The sequence below is a fragment of the Canis lupus genome, chromosome 1, assembly GCF_011100685.1.
Source record: "Canis lupus familiaris isolate Mischka breed German Shepherd chromosome 1, alternate assembly UU_Cfam_GSD_1.0, whole genome shotgun sequence".
NCBI classification, from domain to species: Eukaryota; Metazoa; Chordata; class Mammalia; order Carnivora; family Canidae; genus Canis; species Canis lupus.
The window spans coordinates 86194766-86215360 of NC_049222.1; the positions used below are offsets into that span (position 1 = coordinate 86194766).

Here is a 20595-nt window from a genome sequence, read left to right on the forward strand (position 1 = left end):
GAATATGAAACCAATTAGGAGGCTAGTGCAAGAGCAGGCAAGAAACCATGGCAACCTGCATCAGGTGGTGGTGGCTGTCTGGGAAAAGGGGCTGGACTCAGGAGATATTAAGGAGTCACAGGTTGGGTCAGTACAATGCAGAAACAGAACACTCCTCAGGGTAGAAATTTTAGGAAAAATAAGAAAAGGCTGCCTTGGAATATGGGGACACATGCTTATTAGAGCAACCTAATTGTCTATTTGTGTAGTGCTGAGGGCCATCTGGGATTTGAGAACAAAATTTAAAATGAAAGCCCACTGGAGAATTTTTTTTCCCAGCAATTTCTAGCTGCTCAGCTGTAGACACTGAGAAGGGGAATAGTTGGGATAACCAAGAAGGCTGGGCTTTTGAGTGAATACAAAGTGAGTACAAAGAAAGCAAGGACAGGAGAAGCAAGGAAGTTTCCAAGGGAATGATTATGGCAACGAACTCTGGCATTTAAGATGGGTTAATCAAGAGTGGAACAATGAATTTGAGAAAGCATGGAATCAGTGGCTTAGAGTCTGTAGACTGATCAAAGAACTGTTACTTTGGCAGTAATGGAACAAGTAAGATGGATGGGAAACAGTTGTTGGAAAGTGGAATTCTGGGGGCACCTAGGTGGCTCAATCGGTTGAGCATTTGACTCTTGGTTTGGCTCAGGTCATGATTTCAGGGTCAGGTATCGAGCCCTGAGTGGGGCTCCACACTCAGCAGGAAGTCTGCTTGAGATTCTCTCCCTCTCTCCCTCCCCCATACTCACACGTACATGCATGCACGCATTCTCTCTCTTTCTCTTTCTCTGAAATAAATGGATAAATCTTTGGGGGAAAAGAGTGGGATTCTGGCTCCATGTATATGTCGTTTGTTTTAACGAATTCATAGGTCTTGTTGATGTAAACTTGTTCCATTTTTTTTCCCTTCAGATTACTGTTTTTTACTATGTCTCATGATTCTGAGATGAGAAATTTTATACACTTATAATTTTGCTCCCACTTGCCAAATACATCTTCATCCTCTCAACCTTACACATAAACCACAATTTCTCAGTTTCTGTTAACAAAATCAGAAAATAGAAGAATTTTAATATCTGGAATGTTTTTTCTTGGAGAGTATGTATTATTTTTAAAATTTATGATCAAAGATTGAAGATGTTCAAATGGTATAAGGAATATATAACACTCAAACTCAAGGACCTGGCACTTGATTTCAAAAATAACTATCAGGTACTCAGGTCCTGGGAACCTCTTCCAACCTGAGGGAAGCCCTTCTTGATTGATATTGCCATTTTAATTTTTTTATATGTCTGTAGTTGTTGTTTATTGACTTTATTTTTTGAGAGCAGTTTAAGGTTTACAGCCTGATAATTTTTTAAAATGTTACTTCTAACATTGTACATACTCCCTCTTAAGATAAATTTTTGATTTTGCTTTCTTTTTTTAAACTTTTACATTTTTTAAAATCTTATTTCTATTTTAGCTTAGCTTAGCTAAAATAGACTTAGCTTTCCCTGATAGACTATTTACCATCACTTCCCCAGACCTTGGTCGTTTTTGTCTCAAAACTCGTTGAATGCTGTAGATTTTCAAGTAATTTTTTCCAAGAATTCATGGGGAGAATATTTTCCAAAACTTTGTACATCTGAGAATTTTGTTGCCTTCACACATGAGGGAGAAATCTCGTCCAATATAATATTCTTAAGTAACAACTATTTGGCTCCAAACTCTTTCTTGTTCTTGGTATTTTTCATGCCAGCAAAAATATCTGAAACCAAACTGGTTTTTAATTGCTTTATTGATAACTGACATTTTTTTCCCTGCCTCAATGTTTTAGGGCTTTTTTCGCTTTTTCTTTGCAATTCCAATATTTTGCCACAATGTGTTCAGTTATGACTTAGCCTAGGCAGAGTAAGTTCTCTTTGAATATGATGCAGTTCTTTCTTAAGCTCAGAAAAGATTTATTCTTCAAAAATTCTATTCCATTTATTCTGAATCGTGGGTCAGGAAAACCCCCTGTGTTAGTGTTATGCTTTCTATGCTCCATGTAGATCATTCTCAAACACCCCTTTGGTCTTTGATCAACCATGTTTTCCACATCACTGATTTAATTTTCTGCAATCGTTCTACTCCTCATAGGTTCCTACATGGCTTGTTATTTTTAAATTGATATATAATTGAGATAACATAAAATGCACAGAACTCAGGTACCCAGTTTGACCAATGCTAACAATTGTACACAGTCATTTAACTACCTCCAGAAAGATATTAAACATTTCCATCCCTCCAATAAGCTCTCTCATGGCATTTTCCTTCCCTGCCCCCATACCCCACCCTTGGCAACCACTTTCTGATTTCTATCAACATAATGCTAGCTCTACTGGTCCCTAGGTTTCATGCATATGGAGACATATAGCATGTACTCTTTTGTGCCTGGCTTTTTTCAATTAACAAAATATTTTTCAATTTACCTTTGTTTCACATGTATCAATGGCTCCTACTTTCTTGAATGTTAAGTGGCACTCCACTGTATAAATACGCCACAGTTTGCTTATCCATTCCCCTGTCGGCAAGATTTTGGATTGTTTCCATTGTGGGGCTATTATGAATGCAGCTGGTATAAACATTCATGTACAACTCTTTCTGAAAACATATGTGCTCATTTCTCTAGGGTAAATACCCCAAAATGGAATTACTGGGTCATATGTAGAGGTATATTTAACTTTATAAGAAACTGCCAAACAGTTTTCCAAAGTGGTTGTAAAATTTACCCTCCCTCCCGTCATGTAGGATTGTCTACATGCTTCTCATTCTTTTTTTCCCTCAGTTTTCTTCTTTCATTTAAAAAATTCCTTTTTCCATCACAACTTGCGGTCTTTTCATAGTACCATGTCTTCTTGTACTCCACGGATGATGGCAATTTTCTGAAAGTTTCTTCTAGATCCTGAAGTAGAGCATTTTCAGAGATAAGCTCATCTTCTCATTGTTTTTATTTGATTTTTGTTTTGAGAGAGGAAAGCACACACATTGCACATGAGCGGGGAGGGGAGCCAAAGGAGAGAGAGTCTTAAACAGCCTCCATGCCCACTGTGGATCCCAGTGTGGGGCTTGATCACAGAACCCTGAGATCATGACCTGAGTTGAAATCAAGAGTCAGACACTTAACCAACTGAGCTACCCAGGTGTCCCTCATTCTTTTTGATATGACTTTCTCTTGTTTTGCAATATTTTTGTTAAACTTCATGTGGGTTTCTCCTATCTAATAGTTGAGAAAGTCCAGATCTGCCTCCACTTCTTATAGACAGGGTGAACAAACCACTTTTGGATCTGCTCTCTGCCCACAGTGTGAGGTTAAATGATCTTCTGAAGGCTACGTGGAACAGGCAGGTTGGTATATAAAGGTTGTGTTTCAGAAAGAGTGGAACAAAATAGGGCTATTACAACAGAGACTGTGTAAAATGCAACAGTACTTTCCCAATTCATAAGTCAATATATCATATTTAATCAAACCTTTGGTCAATACACCAACATTGTTCTTTCCCTTTAAACCAATATTTATGGACTAGTACAATCTGCCAAGTATATGCTAACCATTTTGCATGGACTTTTTTTCTCGTTTAAGCTTCAAAACAAGCTTGTAAGATAGACATAGTTATTACTCATGTTATTGTTATAGAAATTAAGGAAATGAAGTCTTAGGAAATTTGCTCAAACTCTTATAGCTAGTAAGTGACAAAACTTTACATAAATATTTTCCATCACTATACAACTCAAAGTCAAGAAATGGAAGTGATGTGATGAGCTTAAATCATGGAGACCAAAATTCTAGAAAACTGGAAAGCAATACCCACCTGATTTTTGGCTGTCTACAAAATTTTTCATTAACAGACTAGTATATAACAAAAATTCTTGGCCATGTTTTTCTTATTTGTTAAAGCTTTTCTGTGAAGTTAAAATAACTACCTTAACACCTGTGACTATATCCACATATTACCACAGTCTCCATGATTGAAGACTTAAATGAGAATTTTTTTTTTAAATATCGTAGTTCTTTTGACTCATATAAAATTGGGGAGAATATCTAATCTAGCATATCTCTTTAAAAATATGAATAATTCATTTTGTTTTATTGTATTTCTTACTAATATTGCTGGTATAAAATTAACTGAAATGTGAGTTATTGCAGAAAAGGATGACAACCATCATCATCAATATGCAAACATCCCAATGCTTTTAAGTATCAGGAAGACAACTGCATCAAGAACAAAAAATAAATCCTTGCGTCCCACACCCATTTAAAAATTTTTTAGTTTATTCACACACAGTAATAAAAGATTCACAGAGGATATGCCTAGGCATTTGGGCCTGTCTCATACTTTCTAAGTGAGCTGCACTGCCCACAGTCAGGAAAAACAATTGAAATACACTGTAAAAAATAGAGACATCACTAACTCATCAGCCACCTAGAATGTCCTTCAAGTCAGCAAACAACAGACTGCCTGTGGGAATTGGAATCTCATTTTGTTAAACACTGCTCAAAAGCAAAGCAAGTTCTTCATATATCTCAAAGTTCTCAATACTGGCATAGACTGAATCTGTGCTCACTATGGCAAGATCAAATAATTTTCTTCCAAGACAATATTTGTGATGACAGTTACTGAAAACAAAAACCATACAAATCCAAACCATCAAAATCTAGCCAGAAGGACAAAACAAAAGAGGAAGAAAAAAATCAAGAAGTTTTTTTATTAAAAAAAAAAAAAAAAACAACAACAAAAACCCCCTAACACAACTTAGAAGGACCTACCCTTTTTTACCTAATCTCTGACAGTAAGCAAGGATAATGGCCTTCAGGAATTTAGTCTCATCAACACTCTTCCCTCTTTATACATTTTCTTCCTGCTTCCAACCTATTTTATTAGCTCAAGAGTTTTACCAGATAATAAAACTAAATTTTTAAACATAAAACTGTTGCTTGAAAATTAGTCACATCATAAAATTATGCACCTACTCGACCACTTTGCCCACATCCAAATAGCAAATTACTGACCTGTACCCAGCCCTATTTTCACTTCATGTTTCAGGACTTCTAGCACATTGAGAAAGCCGCTGCTGAGCCTGTAGAGAGAGGAGATAGTCAGAACAAGGGGACCCATGTGTTTCCAACCAAAAAAGAGGATACCAACGCAATAATGATGGCGATTTCACTAAAATTATGTTTCCCATCATATCAGCTCATGTTGACACAAACACATTAGCCAAACCAAATCGCACGTCCCAGAGTAAAAGGTGATCATAAAGGAGCTTTAGTACTTGGGTCGAGGTTAATCTCAGGAAGGTACAGAACAGCAAGAAACAGAAGGAAAATGGGATCATTTATAAGGAAAAATAAATGAAGAAAGTCGATCTTTCAGGTAGTGCAAAAGTCTATTGGTCTTCAGTGTTTTGTTTTTTTAAAACCAACTTATCAATGCTTCTATGTTAAGAAGTAGAAGTTATAAAGCATCATCTTTCCTCTGTGTCTGGGATCCTTTGTTACCCTGAGTGAGTAATGACTTCCAAAATCAAAGAGGGTACTACTAAGAAAGGAGGTGCAGGCGAATGAGTCAGGGCCTGAGAGTTCACAGGCTGCTGCTGAGGACCGTAGCAGCTAGGAGAGAAGGTTCCAGGCTGAATTCTGGACATTATGACCTTGAGCTTACTAGATGTGCCACCTTTCTATAAAAACAAAGGAAAACTAAAGTGTTCCTTAGAAGTCTGAGAAGATGCAAAGGTCAAAGTGGTCTTGCTTGAAGATACACCTAACTACCATTGTCGAAGCCCCAATGCACAGGCAATAAATCTTTTAAAGTTGTTGGAGAAAGAACAGCAGTGACCATCTAACAGAAATTTATCCATAAAGAAATTTAACTTCCAACCTCAATTTGCAAAACTGGATCATCTTTTAATTTAGATAGTGTATAACTAACCCATGGGATCTTAAATCCTTTCCCTATCTGGTCAGTTGCTAGACCATAATTATGGTCCCTCGCCATACATGGACAAGATTCCCTGTCATGCCCCATCATGTCTGAAAACCAGAAGACTCTGGAACCTTTCAATACACACCAGAAATATAGCTCTGTGGCCTTCATGCCTTTCCTATACCACATCTGACATGCATCCTTTTTGCTGGCCAACTCCCTAGACTTCCAATCACCAGTACCTCCCAACTCTACCAACGGGCTCTTTCCCCATGACACAACCTACTCTGCCCTTGTTTCAGGAAGGTCAGGAATTCCAGGGAATTAATGCTTCTTCACTTCACCCAGCAGCCCTCCACAATAACTGACAGATCTGTGGAGATAACTATCCCTGCTTCCTCACCCCTTGGGCAGAATGACTTTGAGGTCTGTTTTGTACATTGGTTCCCTGAGTTTTCTGGAAGAATCAAACTTCAGGAGCCTACAGTGGTCACATGCTTGATGATACGTTCTTACTGACTTCTTTCCCTTCTCTGTCTTACCAATCAATCCCCAGAAGTGTTTCCTCAGATCACCTCCCAAATAAACTACTCATACATGGATTGTATCATGGTCTGCTTCTCCAGGAACTCAAAACAAGATGACACAAAGTAATCCTCAAAAAAACTAAAATCTAGTAGAAGCTAAATAAATTCCTTGAATGAATATATGAATGATCAATCTCAACCTGCCTCTAAGTGGGAGGAGTTATAGTCTGGATCAACTAGCACTAGAAATGAGATCCTTTCTGTATTGAATCCTAGAACATGGATTCTTAATCTAGCATCCATGGGTATCATGGGATCTATGAATTTCCTGAAATTAGATGTGACATCTCTATCTCTATGAGCTTTTTTCTGAAGATACAGGTCATAATTTTCATCTGACTCCCTTATAAGATTTAAGACCTTTGAAAGGGTTAAAAACTAATTATGAATGAAGCTTTGAATTCTAGGAAATTACAATAAGACATGGTCCCTCTTGTGTGAACTGACATTCTATTGGATCCAGCAGCATGACATATACAATGGAGTGCTTCTCATAGCACTGACCTTTCTGACTACAAAGCATGCAAAGTAATGGGAAGTCAGTCCCCTCTCTTGAGAACACCTGGCTGGCATATGCATTCTTGTAGTCCTTAGCTCAAACCCCAAAATGCTGTAGGTTTTGAACTCTTTCTGTTATTTTTCCTAATGTCCCATTTTTTGCACAAAAATTTTAAGAGATGTTGTGTTCTTCAAAGGCAAAAATATCCTCTTTTGAGTGCTTTTTCTCCCTATCAATGCACAGGTGAGCCTCTGTGCGTCTATCTGGTTCCTGTCCCAATCAAACAGAACTCTAGGAGAAGGACACTTGGAGGCATGACTGAGAAAACAAAGGTATTTAAGCTGCTAATTTGCAACCCAAATGATCATACTCTACTACCAACTAATTATTGCATACTTACGATAAGTTAGAATTGGGGCAATGTGAGATAGCTGCTCCTCGTTCCTTGAATACCTGCAGTTCTTCTGCAGAAAGGTAGCAGCCATGTGCCATCACTGTCTGGAGAGAAGAGTATCCTGTGTGGAGTTTACCACTTAAAAACGTTTCCAATAGTCTTCACTGACAGCAAGATGTTACAGGCACAGACAGAAGCTGTGACTTGTCTGTAAACATCTTCATAAGAACATTTATGATTACTTGTATGTATAAAATCCATGTACAAGTTACTCTTCAAAAAAGGCCTGTAAAAACACTGGATTACACAATTCTCAGCAAATATGTGGATCTTACTTTTTTTCTTTTTTTTAATCTATAAAATAATGAGGGTCCAGGTGATCTACAGCATAGGATATCCACCCAGCTCAAAGATACTATGCTGTCTTCATCTCCGCTTTAGAAAACAACCAAGTTACTTTATTTTCTAATTCTACATGGTGAGCAACCAGTGGGGTTGTGCTTATTCCTATCTTAATCAGAACTTACTATAAGTAAGTTTTCCTTTGTCAGACATGGAAGCTGTAGGCATAATCCTGGAAAGAGTTGGGCTTTTATTTCTGCTCCTAGTTAAATACAGGCACTGATGCTCTCAACACATATAACCAAATAATCTTTATTTATCTATCTTTTAAGTCTTTTTAAAATTTGAGTATAGTTAACACAACCAAATTAACCGTTTAAGAGGCACCTGGTGGCTCAGTGGTTGAGCGTCTGCCTTTGGCTCAGGGCTTGATCCTGGTCCTGGGATCAAGTCCTGCATCAGGCCCCCCGCTGGGAGCCTGCTTCTCCCTCTGCCTGTGTCTCTGGCTCTCTCTCTCTCTGTGTCTCTCATGAATAAGTATAAAAAAATCTTTAAAATAAACCCAAACTGTTTTATCACCTATATTTACATTTTCACAAAATTAGGAAATGTATCTATTAATTTGGAAGACAAAATTATCCATGAAGGCAGGCACTGCACACATACAACACTTCTCTATTTAGTCCTGGTAAGATTTGTGGGATTTCCTAAATAAGACTTAAGCCTTTCTTACAGTATATATATATATATATATATATATATATATATAATATGTAATATTACTCAGCTTTAAAAAAGATGAGATATTGCCATTTGCAACAACCTTGATGGACCTAGAGGGCATTATGCTAAGTTATTATGCTAAGTGAAATAAATCAGAGAAAGACAAATACCATATGACTTCACTCATATGTGGAAACTAAAACAAAGAAAAATTAATAAGCAAAGAAAGAGAAGCAGAATCAGACCTATAAACAAAGAAAACAAAGTGATGGTTGCTAGAAGAGAAGAGGCAGGAGGATGGGCAAAATGAAGGAAGAGGAATGGGAGACACAGGATTCCAGTTAAGGGATGAATAAGTCTTGGGAATAAAAGGCAATATAATCAATATAGTCAATGGTAATATGTTGTATGGTGACAGGTGGTAGCCACACTTGTGGTGAGCACAGCATAACAGAGAAAAGTTGAATCATTATGTAATGCTCTGTGCATCAACTCTACTCAAAAGAAAAAAATAAAATAAAATAAAATAAATAAAATAAAATAAAATAAAATAAAATAAAAAGGCTTTACTCTTTCAAAATTCTTTTTCCTTCAGTACAAAACCTGTTTCTAATAGCTTTCTCCTTTGGGAGACACAGCTCAGTGACCACAGAATTATTAATAAAATAAAAATTTCCCAAATTTTGTGCAAATAAAATTAACATGCAAATTGGAGGTTAATTTATTAATCATATGGAAATATATGTAAAGGAGGATGAAAATTACAGCGTAGCATTTACAAGATCTATGTAGAATATTAACCTTTCAAAGTAGTCATATTCAGCCCTCTGTTCATCATCCGAAAGAATTTATTCACTGCAGTAGAATTTATTTGCTGCAGTAGGTTCAACTCTCCATGCAGTCTGTACAATTCATTGGAGGCCAAGGGGTATATGATTGTAATGAGGTGTCACCTCACTATATTAATTGTAATTAATGTAAAATTATTTAGTTATGAAAGTATTATATACTAATTTTTTAAAGCAATACCACAGTGTTTAAAAATAGAGTAAAAAGTCCTTCTGTTTTCTCCCTCAGGAAGACCGTTTTTTAACATTCAATGTTTGTACTCCCTTATACTTTTTTTTAAGAGACAGAGAGAGAGAGCAAGAAAGAGTACGTAAGTGGGGAGGGGCAGAGGGATTCTCAAGCAGGCTCCATACTCAGCATCAACCCCAATATGGGGTTGATGACCTGAGCCCAAATCAAGAGTCAGGTGCTTAACCACAGAGCCACCCAGATGCCCCTCCAAATCATTGTTTTTAAGTGAGCATGCACCCACACATACACACATCAAACACAAACAACCCTTATAAACATTCTTCCTTGTGAGCCTGTATACATCATTCTTGCGAATGCTGGATAAAATTTTAATTATGGATGTTCTATAATCTAGACAATCCCCCACTGATAGACATTTCCTGACTTTCACATTAATTAACATTCCTATTCATATTCCTTACAGAATGGATCCTTAGAAATGCATCTGCTAACTCAAGGGAATGCACATTTACATTCTGATGGATACTGACAAAATATCCTTGGGCCAAATGACATTCTTACCCCCAAAGAAGTCTTTAGATTTATTTACTGGCATGAAACTTCAGGCCAATTTTTAACTATACATCCATGCACGCGTGGTGTATAAGCTTTACTCTAGTTTGGGAAATGTGCACATGTTGAAGTCTGAAGATTACTATTGAGATTTTATTTTATTATTTCATTTTTCCCCACTGCCCTCCATTACTGAGATCTTAAAATGTAGATAAATATGCCCTACTTTACACAGATTATGTCATGATATGCAATGTACCTTATCTGTCAGAAGATTGTTTCTATCATACACATCTGTGTAATTTTTATAATCGTAAAACAGGCTCTTCACAGCTTCAACTTCACTGATATTTTCACTTATGTGGCTCTACAAGAAAAGAAATAATATTTTCAATTTTCTAATGTGAAATACCATTAGAAATCATACTTCCTATCCCAACAATGATAAGGATGGTTTCTACTTGCCTATATAAGACAACAAAGATTCTACATGTGCTTTATTGAAAACAATTATTCATATTATACATAACATCTATAAGAAAAAGAAACTATGAATGTGAGCATGATAATTACATCGATATGTAATGTTCTAGCCCTAACCTTAATCCATATTATGTTCTTTCCATAGCAAGAATGAATAAAAATAAAAAGTACTTGAAGAGAGTCAAGAACCTAGCTATTTGTGGCAACTTGCCTCTTCTGGTACTGGCCATTAAGAAAAGAGTTTATTGGTCATAAAAGGACAGACAGCATGGTTCTTTCTTAAGAAAACTGGAACTTGAACAAGGAGAGATGAATGCTAGCCCAAGTTCTGAGCCTAGTCATTTGTCTTAGGGTGAATCAGTTCTTTCCTTTGGGTCTCTACATTCTCATCTCTCAAATATTAGGGTTGGGCTAAATGAGTGATTTTCTAAATTCTAAACTCTTCCAGTTTTGAATATGTTATTCATATAAAAATTCATGGAAATCCAATATGTAAAAGGCATAAACAAGTTGTGTCTCAGGAAGAAGCAGGATTGGGATTTAAGAACACTGTCCTCATTTTGCCCACTTTGTCAGCTTCCAAAATAAGTTCTTGTACAGAAGACAGTTTGCGAATAACTGAGTTTGACAATTCTGAAGTCACCAAAAAAGAGCCCATAAAAATCCACATCCAACAGAAACAAATGAGTCCTGGCCCACACACCAACCTTACTCCAGGGCACCATAAACCCTGAGAGGGCAGTAAGTACTTTTGAGACACAACATTTAAGTGTAACCACTTCATCCCCTTGCCTAAAACAAAAATCATTCCAGATCAACTGGTGATGAGTACATATTATGGGAAAAAAACTCATGAGCAAGTTGCCACTTCCAAGAATAGCAAAGCCATTTCCCTTTCTCCATGAGGTAGAGTGTGAACCAAATGAGAGAAAAAAGAGCAATGGTCTAAAAATAGAGTGTTCTACCTAGAGGGTGAGCTCTATCCTGGCCTTGAGGAAATCTAGACCACTAAGGAAATACATGGGCATCTGAAGGGAAGAAGGGTCAAGCAGATGATTCTTTTCACTTTGATAAGGTTGAATAAATGCTGAATGAACATGCACACATGCATACACCTCTAGCAAAGATATACTTGATTTTGTTTTGTGTTCATGGAGTTCAGGACACACTACCTCCAAATGTGGCACTGTAGTATATTGTACATTTTAAGCTGAAGGAAAATAGCTGAAGATCAGAATGACCTTCCCCTCCCCATCATCCCTGTAACAGATCAAAAAACTTTTATGTGAGGGTGCCCATCCTATACTTGGAGGAAAGGAGCAGCCTTATCTCTGAAGACAAAGGGGTGCTCAGAAGAATCCAAACAACGATCATATTCTTCCATGACTGCTCACTTGTCACCAAATCTAGCCTAGAAATGCTCCTGTTTCTTACTTTGCGTCTTCATTTCCTTATGAAGGCTCCTGTATCATGTAAAACTTATATTAAATACATTCGTATGCTTTTCTCCTTTGTCAATTTAGTCTCCAGACCCAGCCAGGGACTCTAAGAAGGTCAAGGATGACTTTTTCCTCCCCTACAATTGTATGGGATTGAATAAAAAATACAAATACCACAGTCCTCCGAAAAGGGAGAAGGGTAATGAGAATAGTTAATGAGCCTCAACAAAATAAATCTTATTAAAACAAAACAAAAAAACAAACAAAAAAAAACACCCTCCACCCTGATAAAGAATCAATGTGTTGCCTTTTCCCTAACTTGCCCTTTGTTATAAGATAGTCAACTCTTAAGGGGGAAAATTTTAGTGCAGTCTGTAATGAAGCTTGGACGGGGGAAGGGGAGCTTGCAAATCCCAATTTTAACCCAGCTGAAAGCTTCAAAAAAGTGCTTTATTCCTAAATTGCAACCATTTAGTGACAAAGTAAGATACACTTTTTTTGTTCCTGATTTTAAATTAAGAAACTCAGAACAAAAGGGCTTTTAAATGCATTTTTGTAAGGTAGAAATTAGGTTCTTTTTGCTTTTCAAATAATAGGTGGTTCCTCCAAAAATGAAGGCCTAGAACACTGAGAAAAGGATCAAATAAAAGAGAAAAGTGGGAAAGAAATGAATTAAATTTATCCTACAGAGAACAGGTAAGCAGTATCTCATTGATCTGGCTTGGTTACATATGATGGCCTTGTCTCTCCATGCTTGATCAAAGAAAATTGAGGGTAAAAGGAAGTTTAAGTTTCTTATCTGGGAAATTAAAGCAGCAGATTTAGGTGATGTCTCTAAGAGCCCTTCCTGTCGTTTGATTCTATTTCTCTAGGAGATCTCAGGAGAAGAACTGGAGATTACCAACAGAATTTAGGGTACTGAGAAGTCTTGCCGGTGTTGACAGAGGCATGTATAGGAGAAAAACACCCACCTGAATATGCAAATTATGGATCTTCGCGATGCTTCCTAGTTTATTCAACAAGGTGTCAGTGCAGGAAAGAGAAAAACGTGGTGTCACTATGGGCTTCACTCTAGAATACTGAAAATAATAATTTAAAAAATTGGTAAGGAAACTATGGATATCATGAATGCATGGCATACCTCAACATGCATATCATACAACGTGATAATTTTATGTCTTCATTTTGGGTGATAGTCCCTCATTCTAAGAGTGGGTGGAAGTAGTGGGTTTCATGGAAACAGCTCATGGCTAAGGACAACAGAGAGACTAGCACCAAGTTCAACGGAAGATTTTGTCTCAAATGACAGATACCCCCAGTCCTACATCCACATGAAGGCTCAGACAAGGCCTTGACTTGGTGGCCCTCAAGAAGAAAAATGGGAAGCAGAAGAACTTCTAAAGGAGACTGCTATGGGAAACTAAAAGTGAAGCGGTGGTCCCTTCCCCAACTACATCTTGGGGAGGAGTGCTGGCCATGGCCTCCCTCAGGACGTTTAGTGGCAGCACTGGCTCTGATGTCACCCAGGGTGAAGGCTGAACAGGTGGGAAGGGTTCCAAGGGGAGTGGTGAGGATGTGGAACCACAAAGCTCCATCTGTTCTCCCAAGATGAGATTGAAAGTAATGGGGTTTTTATGGTTTCCAATCAGCCCTCAAAAGTTGGTAAGGGGAGAGTCTGGCTTGCCCATCTAAGAGATTGCACAATGGAGCTACGGTCCAGTCTGCTGGCGGTAGAGGCAGGAAACAGCACTGCCTCCACAGGCTCACCAATGCCAGGACACTGCAAAGAGGAGTGTGTGGTGTGGCTGAGGGTCTGCAGGCCATGTGACATACCAAACATTAGGGTCCAAGGTGGCCAATGACTGGGGCATCAGGACACCACCCATGCTTCAGACCAGATCAGGGAATCCAAGAGGCCAGAGTCAATGTTGGTATAACCAACTTCCAGTTGCTATCAATCTGTCCACATCCCTGAAGCCCTCTCCCACCTCCCCCTGGGCCAGTCCTGTGTATTTAGACGGTTCCAGAAGAGAGGAAGGGAAAGCCATCGAGAAGACAAAAAAAGGCTGACCTCACAGAACTGAGTTGAGGGTCCACTGTAAAAACAATCTAAAGCTCTGGGAAAACATTTCTGCCTGCATGGAGTAAGCCAAATGTACACAGACTAATCTTTACCAAACAACTTAATAACAAATCTTACAAATAACACAATAGCAATCCAAAACCAAGTGGGGAACAAGCTTACTTACGTTCTTTTGGAGCATTCTTGACACAAATCTGAAATAAAGCAACAAATGGGAAGATATAAAATTTTGCATTTTAAGTAGTTTTTTTAAAAGGAGGGAAACGTGATACCTACATGTCTTCATATCCATGCAAACCCTTCTGACGCTATACGTGTTTCACCACCACTAATTAAGGATTAACAAGAAGTAATTACTCTGCTTTCTCATTTGCACCCAGAGAGACAGAGTGCAAAATCACAGGGAGATGCAATTTTATCATCTAACATCAGCTGAGCTGTTCATGAGTATTCCCATAGCACTCAAGCCATTCTACTGGCTTAAGCTCTATTTGGGGGAACATTTCAGGGTGTCATGCTCCAGGCATATTTAGAGTCTTGGAATCCTATGCACCTGGAGACATTTAGAAGCCACAGGGCTCTCTCCTCCTTTACAGAGTGAGAGCTACTTCTCACACAGTATCATCATTTCCTTTCTTATCTTTTCTTTTTTAAAAATTTTATTTATTTGACAGAGAGAGAGCAGAAGCAAGCAGACTGGCAGGCAGAGGGAGAGGGAGAAGCAGACTCCCTGCCCAGCAGAGAGCCCAACGCAGGGCTTGATCCCAGGACCCCAGGACCATGACACGGTCCAAAGGCAGATGCTTAACCAACTGAGCCACCTAGGTAGCCCTCATCATTTATTTTCAAAGGCTGAGTCCTCCTGGGCATAGATGTTGGGGTAAGGCAGACACAGAATAAGCCCAAGGTGCTGTAAAATGGAGAGGGTGGAGGAAATGGGGCTAGACAGGACAGGGGTGGCAATCAGTGATGGTAGTTTCTGTAGGGTCCATGAAACAGCTATTTGTGCCCTGACTGAAAAAATTTACTAGCTACCTTTCTGCCTTCTGGTACTCCTTTGTTTCAGAATAAAATGATTAAGGTTTAGTATGACCACAAACCCACACCTGTAAAAAAAGTTCAGCATGAACTTTTGGCCAATGATAAGAGGAAGGTGCTCACTTTGCCCTTTCTGTGAGCTGGTGGCAGTTCCTAAGCCACCCTTTTTCAGAGGACACATTTAAGGTGGAGGATATTTGGAACTGTAGAAAAGTTGGGCTTCTAAAACTTGCATCAGGATAGGTTAGGTCCTGGGGAAGATTTACAATGGAAGAATGCTCTTCTACATCTCTTGGAATGTTGAATGCCATACAACACAATTCCTAGTCAAATCAAAATCCTCAAGGGACTATGGAAAAGCCATTAAAGAAATGTCGATAAAGTACTTTTGGGATTCATAGACTATATCAATGTAATATTATTTATTTTTTATGTATATTTTTTATTGGAGTTCGATTTGCCAACATATAATATAACCCCCAGTGCCCATCCATCAAGTGCCCCCCTCATTGCCTGTCACCCAGTCACCCCATCCCCCCACCCACCTCCCCTTCCACTCTCCCTCGTTCCTTTCCCAGAGTTAGGAGTCTCTCATGTTTTGTCACCTTCTCTGATTTTCCCCACTCATTTTCTCTCCTTTTCCCTATAATCCCTTTCACTATTTTATCCCAATGTAATCTAAAAAGAGCATTAACAAAAGCTCATGACCTCAGATGAGAGGATGACCCCACAACCAAAAGTAATCTGATGCGTAGACCACATACACTTAAAGCAATTCAATGGATAGGAGAAGCCTCCCATCTATAAGAGAGAAGAGGGAAGTGGTAAATCATTAACTTTTGAAAAGAATCGTTCATTTCACAAGGGGATTGGCCCTAAAACTCCTATAGCAAATTCCCAGAGGCTTCAAAATAGTATTGACATGCGACACTTTCTTTAGGAGCAGACCAACTGCATGATCGAAGGCAGACCCACACAGTGACATATGTGCATATCTTCCTGGTCCACAGAGGTTACTGCTCCCCATCTCTAACTCCATCAGTGCCTCAGAGGGATCTCCCACCAGATAAATCAGGACAAATGTACCTCTCTGTTTCCTTGATTGATGCCTCAGTGGTTTCCTTGTATTCTGGAACAGTGGCATTCATATCCATGCAGACTTTGCCCACAAATGCCCGCTGCCCAAATTTATCTGTGAGGCACACACAAACAGAATCTGAAGTCAGGTTGTCTTCTCCCCAAAAGACTATTTTCCCCAGTATTTAGGAAACACATTTAAATTAAAATCATTATGAAGACACAAGTGAGAATGTCAAGTGAGATCATCACACCATTTAAGAACAATAACAATGGCAACAAAACCACACCAAATTCTGTAAGATATAAAGGTCTTTTATTGACTCATTATTCCTTGGATTACTAAGGACTCAGTGATAGTATCTGATTACGGTCTAAACTTGTATGTGCCCAATGTCTTCTGTTACGTGTAGGGCTATGAGGAATACACTCAATAATGTATATAAAGGGTCTGGCACACAGAGCTTAGAAAAGATACTGCTGCTCGTCTTATCCGCAGCAATGCCAATTATTGCCATCAGTGGGGAATCTGATTTAGAACTACTAGTAGCGCTCAGCACTTCCGGAACCTATTCCTCATTAGAGATGCTACAGAAGTTTTATTTCAGCTAGAAAGTTGAAGCTACGTGGGGTGATATTAATTTTATGTACAATGTCTCTGCCTCTGTCCTAGGAGTCTTGCAGCAGTCTTTTTGCCTCTCTCTTTCCCCTGTAATTCGTTCTAATACCTAGCCATTAGTTACTCCTCCCTGAAACACCACCTTTATCACATACCTCATCTGGCTCAAAATCTTTGAGTATCTGATGCATATTTGAACCTGTCCACAATCTGAACTATCCCATCTGCCCAGCCTCCTCTCCCACCCACCATGCAGTGAATCCTGTCCTCCAGGTCAGTCACTCTGTTCCAGCTTTGTGTATCACTATGGATTTCCCTGTCGCCACACCTTTGTCCATGTCATTTCCCCTGTTGGGAAGATACTCTCCTCTATCCCCATTTGATGTCCCTGTAATGCGCTGTTTAAAGTCCCCCTCTATGAATTCTTTCCAGTTGATCCAATTCTGTTTCCTCTATCTCACCCAAAAATAGCAATATATATTTTCAGTGCTCCCCTTTAAGCCTCTGGCTGAAACTACTTTGGCTAAAAAGCAGAAGTACCAGCACATCAGCCAATGGTACTTACTGATCATCTGCTATGTTCTGGGCACTGTGCAAGATACAAATTTTGGAATTACTCATCTTTTTTTTTAAGATTTTATTTTTTTCTTCATGAGAGACACACAGAGGCAGAGACACAGGAAGAGGGAGAAGCAGGCTCCCTGTGGGGAGCCTGATGTGGGACTCAATCCCAGGACCCTGGGATCTATCACAACCTGAGCTACCCAGGTGCCCCCTGGAATTACTAATCTAAAGCCAATCTCATATCTGCTTACTAGCTGTGTGACTTGGGCATGTTATGGCCTCTGAGTATCAGTTTATCCATCTATAATGCGAGGACATTAACAACTACTTCTAAAGACTGTTTGCAACTGAGCTGAGATAATCCATATAGAATGCTTTGTGCAAAGCCAGGCATCTAGCAAGAGCAAAGCAACGGTTAGTACAGTTATTAATCAAGGCATATCGTTATTAATTGGTTAATCCTGTCTGGCTCCTCAAGGGCAGAGACTATGTTCTATTTCACTGTGTTCCCATCATCTAGCACAGTGTTCTAAGTCTAGCCAACAGCCAAGACATGCCTGCGGATTATAATACATTAAACTGTTGCCACCGTGAGAATTAGTAAACGCCCTAAATTAATCTACAAAATTCAGACCCATACACATCATTCTGGAATCAAAACCATAAGTAAATAATCATATTGCTTACACAATAAAAAACATTCAAAGGCTATATACAAACACCTAATTACTTGCAAGAAGTGCAGCGCTCAAATTCTAGCAATTAAAAGGCAGTACAGCCCACATGTATCAGTCATTGCTGGGCATGGTCTGACTGTCTTGGCTTGAGTGTCCATAAATCATGGTTTCATTTCCTCACCTGCAATTTCTGCAAGGAGCAGAGATGAGTCAGTGTGAATTGTTCCAAAGTAACAAGCTGTGGTTGTTCCATTCTTTAGTGTTCTCCTCTAAAAATAAATCACAAAAACCATGAATTGCGTGTGCCCAGAAAAGTCACATGGCAAATAAAGATGAAAATAGAATTCTAGTTTTTAATTTTAAAATGTTTTTACTTAAAGGGATGCCATCTTGATATGAAATACAGTTAAGGTAAATGGCAAAAGTATTTATATTCCGAAAGTGTGAGCTGGAGAAGCAGCTGGTACTTCTGATTTCCTAGATTTCACACCGTTCTGTGTTGCAGAATTCACAAAATGTAATACTAATTAATTCCTTGCTTTTTAGAATTATTTAAGGATATCCAAACTTTATTGCATCAAGAGATGAATAATGAGATTTTTCCATCTAGATAGAAGAGGGCAAAATTATTCAGCCAGATTTCTAGTTCAACCTGGCAGATTAGTCACATGTATTTATCTCCCTTCCTTAGCAAATTTCCAGTAAACTAACAGTAAAGGAGGATAAAACGTATTAACCCACAAGAAAGAGACATGAGCAGAGGAAACATTTCTACGTGTTCTTAGAAGACAAAAAAGACATGGATGAGAATCTGGAAGTGACTTTATAAGGGGAAAAAGAAGCAAAGAGCTGTTAACAGAAAATTGGCTGACAGTCTGTATACAGATGATTAAACCCTGGCAGGATCCTCCTTGTCTTTGTTGAAATCAGCCAACCACCCCAACCTGATTCTTGCAGGAGAGATCCGCTCTTGCAGAAAAGGAGTAGTATTGGAAACTAGGCACCCAATATGGCAAGGTACAGCAGAGACTGAAAAGAATTTTAAGTGGATAATCTGGTTGACCCTCTGAATCCTTGGCCACTTTCCTCAAAATGCCACATATGCAACTCCCACCACTCCTACCAGGACTGAGGAACTCTTTCCTAGAGAAGAATGGCTGTAGAAGGAAGATATCCTCAAATAGCATTTGGGGCCCATAGTTGAAAAGGCTGTTTATTACCTTCACTTTTCATCCTATAATGAAGTTCACTAGTCAGTAGTGGTACTCCCATCTAGACTTCCAATCAGCATTTTAGAGCATCACACTTAAGTACAAAAAAATATGTTTAAGGTTCAACAGACATTGGAGGAAAGTTCATATAAAAAAGAGAAGGAGGGGCAGCCCTGGTGGCTCAGCGGTTTAGCACTGCCTTCAGCCCAGGGCCTGATCCTGAAGACACGGGATCAAGGCCCATGTCAGGCTCCCTGCATGGAGCCTGCTTCTCCCTCTGCCTGTGTCTCTGCCTCTCTCTCTCTCTCTCTCTCTCTCTCTGTCTCTCATGAATAAACAAAATCTTTAAAAAAAAAAAAAAAAAAAAAGAGAAGGAGGAAAAAAGAATCTGGAAAAATATCTCCAAGGAAAGAGGCAATCTATAACGTAAGAAGGGTGCTTGATTAAAAAAAAAATCAATGGGGGCACCTGGGTGGCTCAGTTGGTTAAGCATCAGACTCTTGATTTCAGTTCATGTTATGAGCTCAGTGTTGTGGGATTGAGCCCTGAGTCAGACTCTGTGCTCAGTGGGTAGTCTACTTCTCTCTGTATCCTTCTCCCTCTGTCCTTCCCCCACTCACATGTACACTCTCAATAAAATAAAAAGAGGGCAGCCCCAGTGGCCCAGCAGTTTGGTGCCACCTTCAGCCCAGGGTGTGATCCTGGAGACCTGGGATTGAGTCCCACGTCAGACTCCCTGCATGGAGCCTGCTTCTCCCTCTGCCTGTCTCTCTCTCTCTCTCTGTCATGAATAAATAAATAAAATCTTTTAAAAAATAAAAAGAAATAAATATCTTTTAAAAATTATGATTAACATTCTCAATTAAATAAAAGAACATACTGCATTCACAAAACAAGAACAGATCAAGAACAGAATGCTATGAAAATCAGAGAAGAGCTCTCTGACAGTAAAGCTTTTTATAAATGAAATTTAAAAGTCAATAAACGGATTGTAGGGCAAATTTAAAAAGAATCTCTCAGGGGAAAAAATACTTCACATTTAAGATAATAGGGAAGAACATGCCCTATTTTAACAGCCACTACTCAGCTTAAACCAATTGTTGAAAAAAACAAGCGAGAGCCCAGTGACATTAGTTAGTCCTAAAGGTTGGGAGAACTGGGAAATCTGGACTTTATGTAAATCTTTTCAAAGTTTAAGATACTTTGTACATGAAGTAACACATGTCTGGCTGCTGGAGTTGTTTAGAGCCTGACAGTTACAGATAAGGATAAACCCTTCATCAGAATC

At 38.8% G+C, this 20595-nt stretch overlaps 1 protein-coding gene across 1 annotated transcript in view; it reads right to left on the reverse strand.

Moving 5' to 3' along the window:
• Positions 1-20595, reverse strand: part of GDA (guanine deaminase) — a 79664-nt gene that overhangs the window by 12752 nt on the left and 46317 nt on the right. The window contains exons 4-10 of the mRNA XM_038527081.1: positions 18278-18365; positions 16246-16351; positions 14288-14315; positions 13010-13117; positions 10376-10483; positions 7465-7562; positions 5066-5133 (exon numbers count right to left, since the gene is read on the reverse strand). Coding sequence (XP_038383009.1) covers positions 5066-5133; positions 7465-7562; positions 10376-10483; positions 13010-13117; positions 14288-14315; positions 16246-16351; positions 18278-18365 — 604 coding nt within the window. The remainder of the gene's footprint in view (positions 1-5065; positions 5134-7464; positions 7563-10375; positions 10484-13009; positions 13118-14287; positions 14316-16245; positions 16352-18277; positions 18366-20595) is intronic.